Source organism: Globicephala melas, chromosome 13 (assembly GCF_963455315.2).
Source record: "Globicephala melas chromosome 13, mGloMel1.2, whole genome shotgun sequence".
NCBI classification, from domain to species: Eukaryota; Metazoa; Chordata; class Mammalia; order Artiodactyla; family Delphinidae; genus Globicephala; species Globicephala melas.
The window spans coordinates 84,130,808-84,150,119 of NC_083326.1; the positions used below are offsets into that span (position 1 = coordinate 84,130,808).

A 19,312-nucleotide genomic window follows, 5' to 3' on the forward strand; every position below is an offset into this window, starting at 1 on the left:
CGATGGCTGCTGGCCTTCGTTTAGGCCCAAAGCCATAGGAGGAAAACAACAATCCCATACCCTCACCAGTCACCGCTAGGTAGCAGTCGGCACCATTTTCCCCATCAGACGCCCTTGGTGTAAAAATTCAGGCCAATGTGGAACAGAAAAACTCATTATGTAAAATTACAGACACAGAGGCAGCAAAAGCCTTAGGGGCTGGAGAGGACCCACTGGGGCTCCCCCTGTCTCAGACCCAGGAAAGGGCAGGGCCAGCCTCAGGCACCCACAGTCCTCTCCCCCAGTCACAATGATGGGTTCCAGGACAGGCCTGGGCCTCAGTCAAAGGCAGGGAGATAAACAGCTTTGTCCTGGAAATGTGGAGACAGAGGGAAAGTTCTTTTTTTTGGCCTTGAATGTGGGAAGAAGAAGGCCTGGAAACGCAAACTTTCTCCTTGTTAATACACCAAGACCACGTGCAAGATGGCAGGGCCAAGAAATGGACAGAGATAGAGACCTGGTAACGTGTCACCTGGATCAAGCTGTGCCTGAAGCCAACGACCCCTCGATTTCAGTTATATGAGCAGGGCTCCTGCCTAAACCTGCTTGACATGGGTTTTCTGTCCCTTTCAGCCAACGGGGCCCCAAAAGACAAAGAGATTTTCAGAAATGGTGCTGTTTGTGACGATTCTAAAGTCCCAGAACAAAGTCTGGTGAATTCCGAAGGAAGCCTCTGATGCCACAGGACTCCAGAGGCTGAAGGCCATGGAAGCATTATAAAACAGGACATTTTTATATTGCATATTTTTATATGAAAAAGGAACACAGCCGGGGCCGGTGGGGAGGGAGGTGCTGTTTTAAAAAAAAAAAAAAATCCCATCAAATTCCCATCTCACGTACCCAGCTGAATTCTACACAGCAGATGCAAAAAACATCTGAACTCCCTCAGAGTTGTGTTTCTCCCCTGGCTTCTTCCCTTGCCCAAAATTTGCTCATACTTTCCAAATGTTCTTAACAGCCTGGAGCAATTACTGTAGTTGGTCCAGCCAGGCCCCTACACTGGGCCCATCACTCCCCCACACCCATGGGGTCCAGGAAGAGAAGAGAGAGAAAGACAGACAGACAGACACAGAGACAGAGATAGAGAGAAACAGAAATACAGAGACAGACGGACACAGACACACACACACACCCCAGGCAGAGAAAGACAGAGACACAGGGACAGAGAGACAGAGACATACAGAGACAGAAGCGAAGACTGAGAAGGACCCACAGAGGGAGAGGAAGCATCCCCAGGGAGCCCTAAGAAGGAGGACAAGCACAGAGCCACTGTCAGGCCTGGAGACCCTCAGATGGACCCACAGGTCTGAGGACTCAGAGCCCAGTTCTGGAGAGATGCGCGGCAGGCAGCAGAGGCCCAACAGGGCTGTCCAGAGACACCCGTCAGCCTGTTCTCTGGGCAGAACCAGACATGAGCACAGGGATATGGCCCACTCGGGGCTCTGGTCCCTCGTGGGGGGTGGACATCAAGCATCCCTGGTGTGGCCCTGTGCCCCCCTTCACATGCACCCCACTCCCCTACTGCCCAAGACCCACTTCAGGGAATAGCTTTTCCGGTGGCAACAGCCCCCCCAGGAGGCTGAGCAGTGATGGAATCTGAGGAGTAGGCTAACACAGGGATGGCAGAATGGCAGGCACGGGGAACCAGAGGGGAAGCCCGAGGCGGGACAGCCCAGTGGTCAGGTCTGGGCTACAGACCCGGGCTGCCTGGGCTTCAGGGCCTGCTCCCCACTTCCCAGTGACCGTGGGTGAGTGGCTCTCTTAGCCTGGGGCCCCGTCTATAAAAGGTGATCGCAGACCGGGCTTCATCAGGCTGGAAAGGCACAATGGAAGGACACTCACGCTCAGCACAGTAGCCGGCACACAGTCAGGGCCTCCATGTTAGCTTGTCATCATCATCGTGACCACCCCGGGAAACCCCTTTCCTGTCAGCCTCAGCCAGTTCTTTGCCTGACACCCCACCGATCCAGTGTCGGGCAAAGAAGAGGATCCAGCAGGTCCGAGTGGGCCACTTCCCTCCCCTGTCCTGGCTCCCAGGCCCCACCCACCCTCACTGGTACTGCAGTGAGATGAGCACTGACCTCACCCAGCAGCTGGGCGGCCGTTAATGAGCTAATGTGCGTCCTCATGGTCATGAAGGAGCATAAACGCACTGCTCAGCACGTGCGGAAAGGACATCCATCACGCAGCCGGCCAAGGATGAGCGTATCATCCGGCCACAGTCCCTGCCCCACCCTAGGCAGTGACAGTGAAATGACAGCCTCTGAGGCAGCTGGGGGACCCCAGGGGACAGAAGCATCTGGGCCACTGGCTGTGATTCCTCCGTTTAGATAGAGAGCAAATGAGCTTCTGGCGTGGACGGTCCTGGGGCTCACTGAAATAGCAGGAAAACCTCTCTCAGCAGCAAACCATGAGTGCTTAATCTGTGCACATTCTCCCGCTCCATCTCAGCTCAACTTTCTGCTTAAAGAAGAGTAAAATGCAGGTGCCTCCAGGGCACAGTGATCCCCACGGGCTGGACACACTCCGGCAGCTGGAGCGGGCAGTGGGGGAAGCGGTCCCTCTCCAGCCAAGGAACGGCCCACGGAGCCAAGCTCGTCCCTGGACCCTCCTCTGGCTGCCCAGCCTCTGCACGCCCCGGGCTCAGCCCTTCTCCCAGCCTTCGCCCAAGCCATCCCCCCAGCCCAGCACGCCTACCCCCTCCCTTGCTCCCCGCCCAATCGCAGCAGCACCCAAACCCTCAGAGGAGCTCCCGGCTGAGCAGGCCTTACCTTGGACAGGTCTTCGGAGCCCCCGGGCTGGCCAGCGGCCAACAGGGGTGAGGGCCGCAGCAGGGGGTCAGGCAGCAGCTCCAGGCGAGGGCGCTTGCTCTCCAGGAATTCCATTTCCGACTTGCCCAGCTCAGGCAGGTATGAGTGCGACTCGGGTCGCAGGTGAAGCTCCTGGGACCTGTGGGGGGCAAGGGCACATGGCATCACGTCTGCTGCCCGTCCTGCGGGAGGAGTGCCCATCTGCTCAAGGGCACACAGAGAGGCAGGACTCAAATACAGCTCTGTCTTCCTCCGAGTCAGCATTCACTAACTACGTTTACAGCAAGAGAACGTACTGGTGATGGGTTCCCTGCTCCCTCACTGAGTGTGGCCCCCAGACCAGCCCCTCCTGACGCTGCTTACAAATGCAGAATCTTGAACACCACCCCAGACCTACTGAATCTGACTCTGCATTGAAACAAGATCCCTGGTGATTCACGGGGAAAGTCTGAAAAACGCTGTGGGTCTAACACAGACAATAACACACATGACGCTGTTTGCAAATCACTCACCCAAAGCAGACATCACTAGCTGATCACAGCACTCTGGCTGCTCAACCTGGCCTTGCCTCCTTTGCAAGTCAGCCCAGCAGCCTTATGCAGAGATAGGAGCTGTCCAGCCTAATCACTCCCAACTAACTCTCCTTAACCCTCCTCCCCAGTTTGCAGAGGAGGAAACTGGCCCAGAGAGGCCATGGCCTTGCCTGAGCACACACGTGTAGCTGAGCCACGACTCCCAGCCTCCACCTCCAGCTCCTGCCCAAATACTGCCCCCGCTGAAATGCTTTTCCAGTTGATGTTTTTTGCCCAATAAACTTAGAATAGAATCCAAACGCATTCCCCCCACACTCAGGCCCTGCCTGGTCTGGCCCTTGTTCACCTTGCCCACTGCATTCCTGCCTCAGGGGCTGTGCGCTGGCTAGGCTGGAACACTTCCACACAAGCTCCTTCCACGCTGCCTCTCCTCCTTCCTGTCCCAGGGCATGGGGTGTCTCCTCCTAACAGCAGTCTCCCTGCCCACCAGATATACCCCGTCTCACCCCATCTCGCTCTCTCTGTCTTTCTTTGCAGCCATCACCATCTGCGTGTTGCTTCATGCATGTTTGGGGGCCGCCTCCCCCGTCCCAGAGTGTCTGCTCCACAAGGGCAGGGACATTCATCTGTCTAGGGCCTGACATACAGCAGGCGTTGTTACTGACTGCAGTGTGGGCTGAGGCTATGCTGCTGTCCTCTCCTCCCTGGGGGGCCCGTCTCTCGCCAAAGCCAGGTCACAAGATGCCCCTCCTGCCCACCTGAGAACCAACGGCTTCACAATTACAAGATGCCCTGCAGGAAGCAGGTGGCATCCACATTGAAACATGAAAAGGGCACCATCATAGGTTAGTGTCCCCCCAGAATTCATGTCATCTCAGAACATCAGAATGTGACCTTCTTTGGAGGTAGGGTCTTTGCAGACGTAATTAACTGAGATGAGGTCATACTGGATTAAGTTGGGACCTAGACTCGATGACAGGGGTCCTCCTAAGAAGGGCCGAGGACACAGACACAGACGGGGGCAGAGACTGGGGTGATGCAGCAGCAGGCCGAGGAACACCTTGGGCCTCCAGCAGCTGGCAGAGGCCGGGAGCAGGTCCTCTCCCAGAGCCTTCGGAGGGAGTGCGGCCCTGCTGGCATCTGGTTTCAGACTTCTGTCCCCCAGGAACTGCCTTCAGAGGGAGTGCGGCCCTGCTGGCATCTGCGTTTCAGACTTCTGTGCCCCAGGAACTGGGAGAGAACACGTTTCTGCTGTCTTAAACCACCCGGTGCAGAGGGACTGAAGCCATGGCCCGCGGCAGTGGCCTCCCCGCAGGGCCCTGGATGCCTCCATGCAGCTGCGGCAGCACAGAAGGCCCAGGCCAGCTCTCCGGAACTCTGGTCCCACCTAGGCCACCCCTCAACCTCGCAGCCTCAGCAAGGTGACGAAGGAAGAGACGATGGGACAGGGCCCCTGGGCCAGCCCAGCCTCAGCGGTCCCTGCTTGCCCCTAGAATCGCTGCACATGGCCGGAAGGATCCGAGGGTGGAAGTTATATCCTGGCCCTCCTATGCGTACCTCCCATAGTGCCCTCGAAGTTCACCCTCCCGGCCCCCAGCCACCTGGCTCAGCCCAGCCCCCCGGCCTCCTCGCCTTTCTGGAACACGCCAAGCACATGCCCCCCTCCAGGCCTTTGCTCGTGTTGCTCCCTCCACCTGGAAGGTCTTCACCCGGCTCTCTGAGCGGCTGGCTACTTAGTGGCCAAGCATCTCTCCCCTGAGAGGCCTTTCGCGGCCTCTCCAGCCAAAGAGCAGCCCTTCCCTGCCCTGCAGGAAACAGGTCACCTGCCTCGTTCTGGAGGCACCTTGTGTGTTTGTTGCACCTCCCCTGCTAGACTGTGGGCTTCCTGCAGGCAGGGCTGCCTGTCTAAGTGCCCGCTGGCAGCCCACAGCCTACAGTAGGCCATCGCGTGTTAGAAGCTCAGGACTCTCGAGAGTTCCCTGGTGGCCTAGTGGTTAGGATTCCAGGCTTTCAGTGCCGTGGCCTGGGTTCAATCCCTGGTCGGGGAACTGAGATCCCGCAAGCCACGTGGTGTGACAAAAAGAAGCAGCAGACCACCTAGAGGGGTGGGATAGGGAGGGTGGGAGGCAGGGAGACGCAAGAGGGAGGAGATATGGGAACATATGTATATGTATAACTGATTCACTTTGTTATAAAGCAGAAACTAACACAGCATTGTAAAGCAACTATACTCCAATAAAGATGTTAAAAAAAATTTATATACATAATTTTGTCACAAAGAAGTATGACAGTGTGATCAATAAAAGATTTTCAAGCATAAAAAAAAAAAAGAAGAAGTAGGGGCTTCCCTGGTGGCACAGTGGTTGAGAGTCCGCCTGCCGATCCAGGGGACACGGGTTCGTGCCCCGGTCCGGGAAGTTCCCACATGCCGTGGAGCGGCTGGGCCCGTGAGCCATGGCCGCTGAGCCTGCGCGTCTGGAGCCTGTGCTCCGCAACCGGAGAGGCCACAACAGTGAGAGGCCCGCGTACCGCAAAAAAAAAAAAAAAAAAGAAGCAGCAGCAGCTCACGACTCTTAGCAATTAGAGCTGTTACTGTCTCAGGCACCTTGGGGCCCTGCTCTGGCCTTGGCCCTCCCCTCACTGGGTCCCCACCCGTATGGCTTGCTCTCTCCCACCTGGATTTAAGGAAGGCAAGGCAGGCCCACAGGCCCAGGCTGCCAGCTGAGGGATGGCAGAGGACTCGGAGAAAAGGGGATGACAAAGGGATGGGAGGAAGGGGGCTCCCCATGTGCACCCAGCTGTGGACAGTCACTCCCAACCAGCAACCCAGCCCCACTCCCCTACTTTTTGGTGGTCACCCCCTCCTGCCTGGGCCACACACCCAGAGGCCACTGCAGGCTCACAGCGGGAAGTCCAAGGGCCACATGGCTCTTCCCTGCCCATCCCCAGCCCTGTCCCAGTCACAGCCGCACCAGGACAAGGGCACAGCCTGACACCCCTTTGTTTAACACCGACCCTGCGAGCTCTTCATGAGCACAGGCCTCCACTTCCCCGTCTGAGCAATGGACGCACAAACCCCTCCTCACCTTTCATTCCCGGGCTGAAATTCGGACAGCAGGGAGGGCCTCCTCCGCTGGGGCTGGATGATGGAGCCAGGCGACAGGTGTGAGGTGTAGTCACGGGGGTGGTGCTGGTACTCAAGCAGCCCGACGTCCTGCAGCAGAGGACACAGACCAGTGAGCACCCATCCCGCCGCAGTGCAGCCCACACGGCGAGGCAGGGCCAGAGCCCCCTGCCCGGTGCTGCTTCTGTACCTGCGGACCCTCCCACGTCCTTTCCCGGCCCTCCGACCCAGTCCAGCCAGAGGACATTCCTGGGGCCAATCGCCAAGGAGAAGTGACACATTCAGCTAAAGGACACCTGGTCCTGCCCTCTTTCCAGATGAGACAACCGAGCCCACGTGTTAGCAGAGACAAATGGAAAACGGCACAACCTGCACGTCTGCCATGGGTGCAAGTGACACAGCAAGACACGGGCATCCACGCCACGGCAAATGCTGACGGTCTGCAAGCCTCAAAGACCAGATTCCAAAACAAAGCCCCGACGTGGGAGTCCCCCGTGTTACAGAGGGAAAACCTACACACGTGTGTCACACAGGCAAGCATAGCTCAAAGTCAGAAGAATAAACTCCAGGCAAAACATGCCTTCTTCAGTAATATGCCATCCATTACCCATTGCCATCTTTGGAAAAACTAAACACTAACAAATTCGATGTACCCCGATTAGCAACTACACCCTGATTTGAGACATGTTAAAATGTTTTTTTAAAAAAAAGAAAGATAGAAAAGAGAAGCCTTTCAAAGGAGAAAACAGGACAGGCTTCCTATGTGTACCAATCCAAATCGATTAGTTGTGCCTGCAGAGAACACCCAGTTATACTGTGGGGTGGCAATCAATTAGTGATGTCTGACACGAGCAAGGCTTGGGAAAGCGTGGGATTGTAGGTGATTTGTTTTCTTCTTGGCACCCTTCTTAATTCTCCCAATTTTCCAAAAAAATCTAGTCATTCTTTTGCTGTCTGGCTTTTTTTTTTTAAGCAGTTATTTCTGCAAAGAGAATTAGATGATACCACGTAGGTGTGTTGGAAATGTATGTGTTTCAGACCCTCCAAAACAAACACATGTAAGAGGCTGGGAGGCTGGAGGCGAGAGAGGATGAGTAACTAGAATCAAGAGGGATCCTGTCAACCTCAGAGGCTGGAAATGAGGGAAGGGCCTTCCTGGGCAGCCCGATGTGGAAGCAAGAAGCTGCCCGGCCTCGGGCTAGAGGTATCTGTCCATCCCTTAAACTCTCTGAGCCTCAGTTTCTTCATCAGTGGAATGGATGCCTGAATTCCCTGGTGGTCTAGTGGTTGGGACTCCGCGCTTCCACTGCAGGGGGCACGGGTTCAATCCCTGGTCGGGGAACTAAGATCCCGCATGCCGTGTGGCGTGCCCAAAAAGAAAAGAAAGAAAACTGCAATGGATGCCTGACCCAGATGGAAGGTGGCCTCTGTGTCTCCAACCAAGCATCCCCCTTAACTCTCCAAGGGCTTCCCTGAAGACTGAGGGCAGCTTCCAGAAGACAGAGGACTCAGCCTCCCCCCTCCACCGCACTCCACGATGTCGTGCACAAGGCACCGGGTGCTAATGAAGGAACAAGAAGAAAGGGCTGGAGGGAGGGGGCGGCAGCTTCTGGGATCATGCCGGCACGGCTGCCAGGCACAGATCCGGTATGCACACGCATGCAGAGGTGTGAGAAGAAATCGGCAAGCATTGCAGAATGCTGGGAGGAAAATTCCCTCTCACACAAAAGCAAAATGAACAAAGCAGCAGAGAGGCAGACGGTCCAATCCCTTGGGAGAGGGCCCCGGCAGGACGGCGCCTACCACTGCCAACAGAGGCGGGAAAAGGCGCACGGCCCCTGGGGCTCCCGAGGCAGGGGCGTGGGGCGGCCACTGCATGAACCCTTCTGGCCTCAGTTTCTCAGTCTGGGAAGCAAGCAGGATGACCTCATTAGCACGGTCCCTCCAAGGACCATCTTGGGGGCCATTTCTGTGGTATCCACCCTGATCTCCACCCCAGGGCTCTGAGTCCAGGGACCACCAAGGGTGCCTGCATCTCTACAGGAAGGCAAGAACTGGGGAGACCCCAAGAGAGACCGAAGGTGGGGCTCACTGTGGTCACAGGAGCCTGAAGACACCAGGCACTCAGGCTAGAAATCTCCAGCCACGTCTCAGAACACGAGAACCCTCCCCATGTTAACAAGACATTCCAACCCCACCTGCTGCCCTCACACATGTACGTGGCCCAAGCAGGCTCCTGCGTCCGTGACCCTTGGTCTGGGGGGAGCGCCAAAGACGAGAGGATTCAGTTCCTACTTGAGAGCTTGTTGACGAGACCGCGGCATCTGAGCGCACGGCCAACACAGTCCTGCTGGCCTCGGCCTAGACCCATCCCCGTGCCCGCGAACTGCGTCACGTGCGGAAGGACCATGTATCCATTTGTGACAAACTGGAAATGAAACAGACTGGTCCTTCCCACAGAGAGCCTGATAAGCACTGATCTAGGGCAGGAGTCAGCAAACGGGGCCCAAGGCCAAAGCCAGGCTCGGCCTGTTTCGTCAGGTGTCACTGGCACACGGCCACGGCCATTCCTGTACGTGCTGGCTGAGCTGCTTTCACGCTAGGATGGCAGCAGCGCCGGAGTAGCTGTGACCGAGACCGAGTGGCCGGAGAAGCCTGAAATATTTACAGAGAAGGTTTGCCAGTCCCTCCTCCAGAGGAAAAGCCCACAGTGTACCCTGGGGGCCATTCGCAAAAGGATACTAGTGGGCACGTTGTCGTCATGACAGCAGCAGCATCAAAGTCATCAACACTGCACTGTATCAGTCGCGCTTACTCAGCCCGGGCGTTGTGCAGAGGCCTCTGCACGTGTCAACTAACTTGATCCTCAGGGTCTTAGAACTACCCTCGCTCAACTGATGGGGAAACTGAGCCACAGGGCGGTAAGACCACTCATCCAAAGTTTCACAGCTAGGAAGTCACTGAAGCAGGATATGAATGCCAGCGGTCTGGCTCCAGAGTCTGTGCTCTGAAAAGCCCTTCTAACACTAAGGCACAGAGAGGCTAAGTAACTTGCCTAAGGCCACACAGCAGGCAGGAGTGGCGCTGGGATCGGATTCCCGTGTCTTTGGACTTTATTTAACACAGTCATTTAGTGCAAAGATTGCAGGAACTCGAGAGAGCTCAGGGGGTCCCGCGGGGCTTGGGAGAGAAGGCAGAATCGAGCTGGGCTCTAGAAAGCTGGAAAGGAGACAAGGAGGGGAGGATGTGTTGCGACCCTCAATCCTGGGAGACCCTCAGTGCCAGGAGCCCGCCAGGACCCTCAGGGAAAGATGTGGGGTCCTGATACTGTGAGCGAGGGAAGCCGAGACCACAGAGAAGGAGAGAACAGGGCTCAGGGAGGCTCTGAGGGTGGAGCAGGTGGGATTGAACGAGCCATGCGTACCGGCACCATGAAGAGAGGCTCGGAGTGTGCCTGAGGCTGGGTCAGGGTAAGCACACCTGGAACTGAGCCCTCCATCTGCGCCGGCGTAACACACCAGGCAGCCTGGACATGACACAGGCTGAGGTACAGGCCAGCAGAGAAGGCGGCTCCCACCGCCCCTCTCAGAGTGCAGAGCCTCCTTGGTCTCCTGCCACCCCGCCAGGAGGACAGAGGCGGCTGCCACGTACAGACACCGCCCCGGGCACCTCGCAAACATCCGCCAGTGATGCTTAGGCCCACAGCACCCATACTGCAGCTGGGAAAACTGGGGCTGCCCCCACGGGGTTAAGCGAGCAGCCAGATGTCACAAGGTGAGTTGGAGGAACAGGGATTCAAAGCCACATCTGGAGGTTCTTCTGGGCTCTGGGCGGGGGGGACTCGCCATCAAAGCAGCCCCATGCCCAGACACCCTGGAAGAAGCCTCCAGGGCCAGGAGGTGCCACCCTGGATGGAAGCCTGTTGGGAGCAGGTACGGGAGTGAGCTGAGTCCCGGGAAGGTCACAGGTCACGGGGTCCAGGCCCCGCCCCCTCAGCCCAGCAGACCTGCCTCAACTACTGTACAAGGAGCTGGGTTCCCACCTGGCCCTTGGATGGGGCATTTGCCTCCACGCCTTTTTCCCTTTTCCTCCGCCCTCTGTCTTCCAAAAACCCTCTGCCCCCCAAAATGGGGGCATCTCACAAACCCTGCCTGTACAGTGGGCTGGCGGTAAGGGGTTAGGGGGCACAGGGCTGCAGGGGGACCTCCAGATTACAGTCCCAACACTCACCTCTCACCAGCCAAAGAACAGTGGCTCCAGCCCCGGACACATGCCCAGGAGAGCAAGACCCCCCCCCCAGGACGCCTAGAATTCTTGTTCCTGCCTTTCCAGTAACAAGCAGGGGCCCCCAGCTGGGTCGCCCAAGCACGAGGCAGGGTGATCAGGACGTGGGGCCCCACTGCTGCCACCACACGGGATAAGGATGCCCTGCCTCGTAGCTACCCAGGGCCCCTGCCCACCCCCGGCGTCAGCCCCCTGCCTGGAGGAAGTGACCACTGGGTCCTACCCGGCTCCATCCTGCGTCACTGACGGCCCAGCGGGAAAAGTGCGGGCGGTGTCTGAGATCAGCTGCTGACTCCACGTGACTGTGAGAGGGCCCAGCTGGGGCAAAGGATGGGGGGGTTGCAGGACGGCAGGGGCCATAAGGACTCAAGGACTCACCGAGTCTGGGCCCTTGGGGAGGGAGTGGGAGCGGGGTAGGAACCTGGCAGGAGGGGACGAGAAAGAAGAGAAACCAGAGGCAACCGCCAGGAGCCCCCAGGGGAGGCAGCCCCTCCAAGCAGCTGCAGTGACAGTGACAATATTGCAAGTGGACACAGCTGGCTGAGTGTCTGCCAGGCACTGTCATGAGGACCTTCCGCAGATCATCACGTTTAATCCCCGGGAGAATCTAGGAGACAGATGCTCTCATTACTCCATTCTATGGATGACCAACCGAGGCTCAGAATCACTAAGCGACTTGTCCTGTTTCCTCGCCTGCAAAATGTTCCCCACCTACCAAGTGCAGAGCATACGCGTACCCCCACTTCAGTGATGAAGAGAAGCGAGTGCAACTGTATGCGTAAAGGGCATAAACAAAACGCTCACCCTGTAGTAAGCACTCGACGACAAGGCTTACTTTTGTGATTGTGATTATGATAAAGGTGCTGACCACACATCACAGCAAAGGACCCCCAGGAGCACGGTCCTCGGCCCTGGGCACACAGTAGGTGACCAGTAAACAGTCACCCATTTCACAGGGGCTCAGAGTCCTGAAGCGGAAGCCGACTGCCTTCTCACGGTGATTTAACCCGAGGCCTATCGTTTAACCTCCCGGCCTCAGTCTCCTCATCTGCGAAATGGGACGATAATGCAAGGTGCTCTTTCATCGGGTTGTTTGTGAGGATTCCACGACCCCATCCAGAATGTGCCCGTTTATCACAGCTGGCTCTCAAAAGCATCTTGGGGGCCCAAATCCTCAAGAGGTCACTGTTCTTGGGACACCCTCAGGCTGGTCCGCTGGGCTCATATGCAGAAACATCTCGCTCGTGGAAGATAGAAAAGCCCTACCATGCCACCTCCTCTCCGCATCTTAGGAGGGACCACACCAGTCAAGCAGGATAGATACAGGCGTGTTCACACAGGGGCCGGCACAGCAAGCTCTGACCCCAGCTGCAACCCTCACAGTCCCTCACCAAGCAGCCAGGAGGCCAAACGGGGGAGGCCCAGGACCCCGAGAGCCCTCTGGCAAGCCCCTGAGAATACAGAACATAACCAAGGCTCATCCTCAGGGCCACATGCAACTAGAGATAAAGTCAGGAAAGGGGGCCCCCACTAGGAGGTGGACAGAGTGGGGTGCAGCTCGGAAGAGCTGACCAACGGTACTTCCCTGGCAGTCCAATGTTTAAGACTCTATGCTTCCACTGCAGGGGGCACGGGTTCGATCCCCGGTCAGGGAACGAAGATCTCACAGGCCATGCGGCGCAGCAAAACATTTTTTTTAAAAAAGAAAGAGCTGACCAAGGGCACGCCCGCCCCCTCCCCAGCAGGCCACCCCCCCGCCACTCACACAACGATGGGGAGAAATAGGAACCCAGGGACAAGAGAAGGCCCCAAAGGTGACCCAGGTGCATATTTGTGCCGCTTACCGTGTGTGGCCGGGCGATCTGCACGGGGTAGGAAACGCCGTGGGGCGGGTAACGGGGCTCGGCGGCCCTCCACGTCTGTGCCACGGGCTGCGTGGACCCCGACATGGTGGTGGGCGTCCAGGGGGGCTCGTGGGCCCCTGTAAGCTCCCTCTCAATGGTCTCCGAGGATTAAAAGCCAGTCTCCGTCATCTGCTCGAGGGCCACCCTGTCCCAGGCACCTATGAGACCAGAAAAGCAAAAGCGAGATCAGTCCCAGGGCGGCTGCTCCCTGCAGACCCTGGCGGGGCCCCAAGTCCTTCCTGTGGCCCCTGTGAGGAAGAGAGAGCAGACAGGGTCCTCCGGGACCCCCCTCCATGCCACTGGCAAGCTCCGTGCCCACCGACAGCAGCGGGAGACGCCACGTGGTGTCTGGGGCCTCTCCAAGCCACAGGCCAGCAGCTGCGGCACAAGCCACATCGGTGACAGCCGTGTCCTCCCCGCCGCCAAGGCCCTCGTTCAGCAGGCACGGGAGCTCTAACTCTGCGGGCATTGCCCCCACAACCCCCCCATGGCTCCCAAGCACCCTCAGCACACCCCACCCCACCCCAAGTCCTCTGCCAGTCTGAGTCACCAGGGCAAGGTCCCCCGAAAGCACCTGGCAGCTCAGGCAGGCGACTGCTGTCCCGGGAGGGGAAAAGTCCGTACACCCGTCCAGGGTGATGGCGGTGAACAGGGTCGGCTCGGGCAGAACACAGGTCACCGTGTAACCCCGGGCAAGGTCGGGCCTGCCTGGGCCTCCCAGTGACCCTCTGGGGAGGGTGAGTGACACTACGACGGGGGAGCAGGACAGATGTGAGGTTGGCCCGGACGTGAACTGAGAGCGAAGCGACTGGGAGCCCGAGGGCCACACTGGGGAAACGGCCGAGGACACGGATGAGAGCCGGCTGGGCCCCCTGTGCCTCCCGGAGGGGCAGGCAAAGGATGCTGTCCACGGGGAAGAAAGCACTCATGTGTCCATGATGGAAGGAGTCCACTGGCTTTACAGGTGGGGAAACTGAGGCCCAGGAAGAAGAAAGGACTCAAGTCAGGAGAGCAAGAGAGCCCCTGGTCAGAAGGGGCCTTTGCCCAGAAATCTCCGGGGGGCCCCAACCTCCCCAGGACCCTTCTCTCTCTTCTCCGCCAGCCACTGCTCAATGCAGCCTGCCCAAGGTTATAATTGGCTCCGCCGCCCAGGCCCGGGCTGAAAGTCGGGCAGGTCTCAGGCCTCCTCCACACTCAGCCACTCAGAAAAGGGGTGTCCATCAGGCCCCTGCCATGTGCAAACCCCCCACTCACACCCGCCACCCAGGAGCTAAGGAGAATCCAAGATGGCGCAGGGGCCCGGCACCTGGATGCCCCATGTGACGTTCCCTCTCGGGCTGGGGTTGCATCTCATGTGTACCCCCAGCTCCCTGTACTTTCATCACAACGTCCCTCATCGCCCTGCCCTCCACTGACAACTGTTTCAAGGGCGTGGACGCCCTAAACCTCTGCCCTTTGGAGGCCTGATGTGGAGGGATATTGGGGGGGAGGATTGAGATCATGGTGGTCAAAGGAAGAACAAGACCCCCTTCCCTCCCACCTGGGGGCCATGACTGCATCCCACTTCCCACCCCCATCTCCTGCTACAGTAGACTCGACTTTTTTTTTTTAGCAACCATCTTCCCTCCCCAGACTCCAGGAGTGATCATGTGATCTGGGCCTGGCCAATCAGATTCCTGCTGCCCCTGGGCCAGCGATTGGTTCAGGGATGGGCATCTGACCCAATCTGAGCCAATGAGAGTCAGTCTTGAGACTCTGAGAAGGAACCAGAAACAGGCACTATCCACTGGGGCTGTAAGCCAGGAGGGTGAAAGCCTGGCGCTCTCGGGGACCACCACTTGGCAGGGACCTACCCGAGACCATACTCCCAGGAAGGCAGATCTGAAGGGTAGAGAGAGCACAGCTGGGTCCTGATACAGCCATGCCTGAAGGCAGATCAAAGCTGCTTCTTCATTTAGGGAAGCCAAGGCACTCCTTCTGTGTGTTTTGCCTTTGCCAGCCCAACCCAGCTTTCTGTCACTTTGCCATCAAAAGTTCTGACTCACCCAGAGAAGGAGGGAGTCACAAAGGAGGCAACCTTTCCATCGGGTGCTGTCAATCCTTCCAACACTGCAAAGCCAAAGAATTCCAGAGCCCAAACTGCCACACCTATGACCACCTCAGGAAAAAAGCCCACGTGGACTTTTCCCAGACACCGCGACAGGGTGCACTGCGTAATTCTTATGAACGTGGGAACAGTCCTGCTCAGCAAATGGGAGCTACTGTTACTACAGTCACTAGTTCTGTCACTGCAGTAGCTGCAGCCCGGTCACAGTGATGTTGTGGACATGGAAGGGAGGCAGAGCTGCCCCCGCCAGTCCCCACCAAGAGCAACGCGGCAGCCCTCCGGCAGCCCAGAGACAAGAGACTGGCCTTGGGAGAGGGGTCAGTTGTGGCCACCAGTGCTGGGCCCTGTCCCAGAATTCCCTGTGTCCCAGCTCACCACAAAGCCCAGCAGACCCTGGTGGTCTGATGCAGCAAAGCCAGCTCTATTCCGGCCTCTCTCTGGGTTTTTTTCGGGTTTTTTTGTTTTTGTTTGCGATACGCGGGCCTCTCACTGTTGTGGCCTCTCCCGTTGCAAAGCACAGGCTCCGGACGCACAGGCTCAGCGGCCGTGGCTCACGGGCCCAGCCGCTCCGCGGCATGTGGGATCTTCCCGGATCGGGGCACAAACCCGTGTCCCCTGCATCGGCAGGCGGACTCTCGACCACTGCGCCACCAGGGAAGCCCTCTCTCTGGGTTTTAAACGGTTGCCCGCTCTCTGCAAGAGGAAGAGAGCAGCACCTGGGCAGAGAGAAGCCCAATCTGCTTGCCTTTCCAAGGGCACCACGCGCAACTTCCAAGTTGCTACGTGACTTCGCATCGCATGAGGCGGTGAGAAGTCTAATTTACCAGCAGATTTCTAACCTCCTTTGCCTAATGAAAGGCCGACTGAGGGACGGCAGCCCCGGAAAGATGCTCACGGCGTGCACTGCATGTGGGCTCCAGACGCCAGGGAAGTGACACCTTTTCAAAGCAGCCCTGGAGAATCCTCGGCCACTTCCCCACCCTCCTCGCGCCAAGGCCTGGCTTCCCACGACCTCAACGTTCACAGAGTGTCCACCGCCGAGCTCGGGGTTCATGCCCCCACCACCCACCTGTCAGAGGATCACTCCGCCAGCTCCACGGCCCAGCATCCTCGTGTGCAGGTTGTCCCCGAAGCCAGGGGACTCTGGGGGTCTTGCACCTCCTGCATTCACCACGAGCTTATTTTAATAAGCTCCATTTCTATCGCCCCCAACCTTAGCCATATTTTTTGCCAACTTGAAAAAAAAAATTATTTTTAGGAAAATAGTTTGACAGTTCCTAAAAATGTTAAACATAGAATTACCGTAGGACCCAGCAATTCCACTCCTAGGCGTATACCCAAAAGAATGGAAAACAGAGACTGAAACAAACCAAGGTATTCACAGCAGCAGTATTCACTATAGCCAAAGGTGGAAACAACCCAAGTGCCCATCAACCAATGAGTGGAGAAAGAAACAGAACGTGGTCTATCTGTACAACGGAATATGATTCAGCTATAAAAAAGAACCGAGCACTGACACATGTCACAACGTGGATGAACCTTGCACACACGATGCTAAGTGAAAGAAGCCAGACACGAAAGGACAGATACCTTATGATTCCACGTATAGGAAATGTCCAGAATGATAAATCCACAGAGACAGAAAGCAGACCGGTGGGTGCCAAGGGCGGGGGGTGGGATGGAGGGGTGTGGAGCGACTCATGGGTATGAGGGTTACCATGCAATGACGGAAATGTTTCGAAACTAGATAAAAGTGGTGTTTGCATAACACTGTGAACGGCGGGGCAGGGGTGGGGATTAAGCTTTGACCTCATCAGCAGCATTTGGACGTGCATGCCAGGAAAAAATATGACATTACTTCATCAAAGACAAGGGTAGGAGAGGATGCGAGCAATCCATGGGGCGACGTTGGGGCTCCTGGATCTGGTCTCGGCTGAAAAGGGTTCTGAGAAATGGATCCAGGTCAGAGCAGGAGTGCGATACAGGGACCCCAATATCACTGCAGGGTCTGGGAGCTTTGGGGTCAGGAGAGGGTGGTGGACATCCGTTGATCTCCAGACCCTTTGGGGTCCCCACTGTGAGCTGAGCTCCAGGCTAGTGAACGAGGCAGCGTCCAGGCCACAGAGGGTCTCGGTGCCCCGGCGGACTGCAGACAACCAGCAAATAGTGACTTCTGAGAGCAGGCTGGGGGCTCTGGAAGCCTTGGGGAGGGCGAGGGGGTGGCAGAGAGAACTTTCTGGAGCGTGAACAAGACACAGCCGGGGGAGGGGGAAGTGGAGGGGGCTCCGGGCAGAGGCCACCACCTGAGCAAGACCCCGGAGATGAGACCAGGCATCTCGTGCTTGAGAAATTCATCAAGTCATTCAAGGCCCACGAACCATGGAAAGGATGGATTTTGTTCAAAGGGCAATGGGGAGCCACGGAAGGTGGTGGAGGGAGAGAAGAAAGGATCGGGGTGTTTGACAAGCAGGCGCCGTGAAGAGCGAGTGTGTAACCCAGAGGCCTGGGGGCTCTCGCAAGTGTCCCTGCACGAGATGGCACCAGTGGGATCGGGATAGCAGGAACAGAGAAGCAGCAGCAGACGGCGTGCAAGTCGAGAAGGAGCCCGCCAGCCAAAGACACATCTTGCTCTGGGGGTGAGGGAGGCCGAGCAGCCCCCCAGGGACAGGGGCCTGTCATTCCCCCCTCAGGCAAGGTGCCTCGGGGCTCTGTCCTCAGTTTCCTCCACTGTAGACAGGGAACATGCGTGTCCTCGCTCCACGGACCCAGGAGGACAGCACACCTGTGAAGGGTGCCTGGTAAACAGCAGGTGCTCAATAAGGCAAACTCAGCCACGTCAGGGCTCCGCGGGGAAGAGAGAGCGCTCTGGCGAGGTTAAGGACCGGCTTTGCCAGGTGGCATGCGATGCTGCCGAGTCCCACAGGACGGGGACGCCGCAAGCCCCACCGGGCCTCGCATATCCAAACCAAAAACCACGGGCCCACAGAGCCGGCTGGAGGAGGGCTGCAACTGCAGGCCCAGCCCATGCTGGGAGCACTCGTGCACACGGCCAGGGCCACGCAGCCACCCTGGGAGAGCCCCATAGGCTGTGGGTCTGATTCGGCAGCACCCCACAAGCCTGCCAAGCCCGTGTTCCATCCACGGAGAAAGCTCACTGCCTGTGATTCTGTGTCTGCCTTGCAGGGCCTAACATAGCGCCGGGCACACAGCAGGTGCTCAACGAACGAAACTGTCAGGCGGAGGTGAGCGCCAGTAACACGAGGTGAGGCTGGACCCCGCCACACCTGCATCCCCTGACCCTGCTGGGCAGAGGCCTCTTTCCGGGGGGAAGTTTCCGTCCTGCCCGGACATCCCCTCTCGGGCCCCAGGCAAGACGGCCAGGGAGGCCACACCAAGACACATTCCACAGATTTTCCGAGTCTGAGCAGCCAGGCTCAGATCGGGGAGGGTGGGGTTACAGCCACTGGGGCTGGGATGTCTCTGCGGGCATGGGGAGGCGGAGGGGGTGTTTGCTAAGGGGCCGGAACGGAAGCTGAAATGTGCCTGGGAGCCTTCAGACCTGAGCCCAGGAAGATGAAAGGGGAGCTGTCTGCACTGCACACGCCTGACATTTTCTTGGAACTAACCGGACCGACGCTGGGACTTGTGGCAGGTGGGGAAGCTTCAGAATTTAAGGTCAGCTGTCAGCGCTGACCCGCGCGCTCCTCAGAACCCCCCGCGGCGCTCGAGTGGCCGCCAGGCCCACAGAGGGGACACGGTCTACGACACCCCACCCCAGCCAGCCTGTCTCGGGCCAGGGACACACACGTGTGCTGGGAGCCTGTGGGCAGGGGCCCTGCCGGTCTCCTCAGTGTCTGACGTGCAGTAGCTGCTCCCTAAATGTTTTAATTGGCTGCTGGACCCCCCGTGAGGGGCGTGGTGCCTGGCACACAGTAGGTGTGTTATTTTCCTGGCGCTGCCATGACAAAACGCCACAAAGTGGATGGCTAAAGACAACGGAAGTGGATCCTCCCACTGACCTGGAGGCCAGGAGTCCAAACTCCAGGTGTCAGCAGGGCCACACTCCCTCCAGAGGCTCCAGGGGAGGATCCTTCCTTGTCCCTTCCAGCTCCTGGCGGCTCCAGGTTTCCTTGAGGCCCCATTGCTCCAATCTCTGCCCATCTTCACGTGGCCTTTTTTCCCATGTGCCTATGCTTGCCCTTCTTATAAGGACTCCAATTATATTTAAGGCCCACCCTCTCCAGTGTGACCTCATCTTAACTAATTACATCTGCAAGAGACCCTCTCTCCCAATCAAATCACACTCATAGGTTCCGGGTGGACGTGAATTTGGGGAGGACGTCATTTAACCCAATACAATAGGTGCTCAATAAATATTTGCTTTGTCCACTGCTATATCCCAGAGCCTGGCACAAAGTAGGCACCCAATAAATATCTACTAAACAAAAAGGTGTCAGGCGGCTTGGCCCGAGGAGAATGGAGACCCGGAGGCCAGCCCTGGGGCAGTGGAG

General features: G+C 57.7%; 1 protein-coding gene across 27 annotated transcripts in view; it reads right to left on the reverse strand.

Moving 5' to 3' along the window:
* NCOR2 (nuclear receptor corepressor 2) overlaps nt 1-19,312 on the reverse strand; it is a 221,264-nt gene that overhangs the window by 138,546 nt on the left and 63,406 nt on the right. For 26 of the 27 annotated variants that reach the window (XM_060310870.2, XM_060310873.2, XM_060310858.2 and 23 more), the window contains 3 exons: nt 12,635-12,852; nt 6,469-6,596; nt 2,811-2,988 (listed from right to left, as the gene is read on the reverse strand). In XM_060310870.2, the coding sequence (XP_060166853.1) occupies nt 2,811-2,988; nt 6,469-6,596; nt 12,635-12,739 (411 nt within the window). In that variant the 5' untranslated portion in view covers nt 12,740-12,852. Of the gene's footprint in view, nt 1-2,810; nt 2,989-6,468; nt 6,597-12,634; nt 12,853-13,268; nt 13,287-19,312 lie in introns of those variants that run through there. The other variant, XM_060310854.1, reaches the window with a different exon arrangement.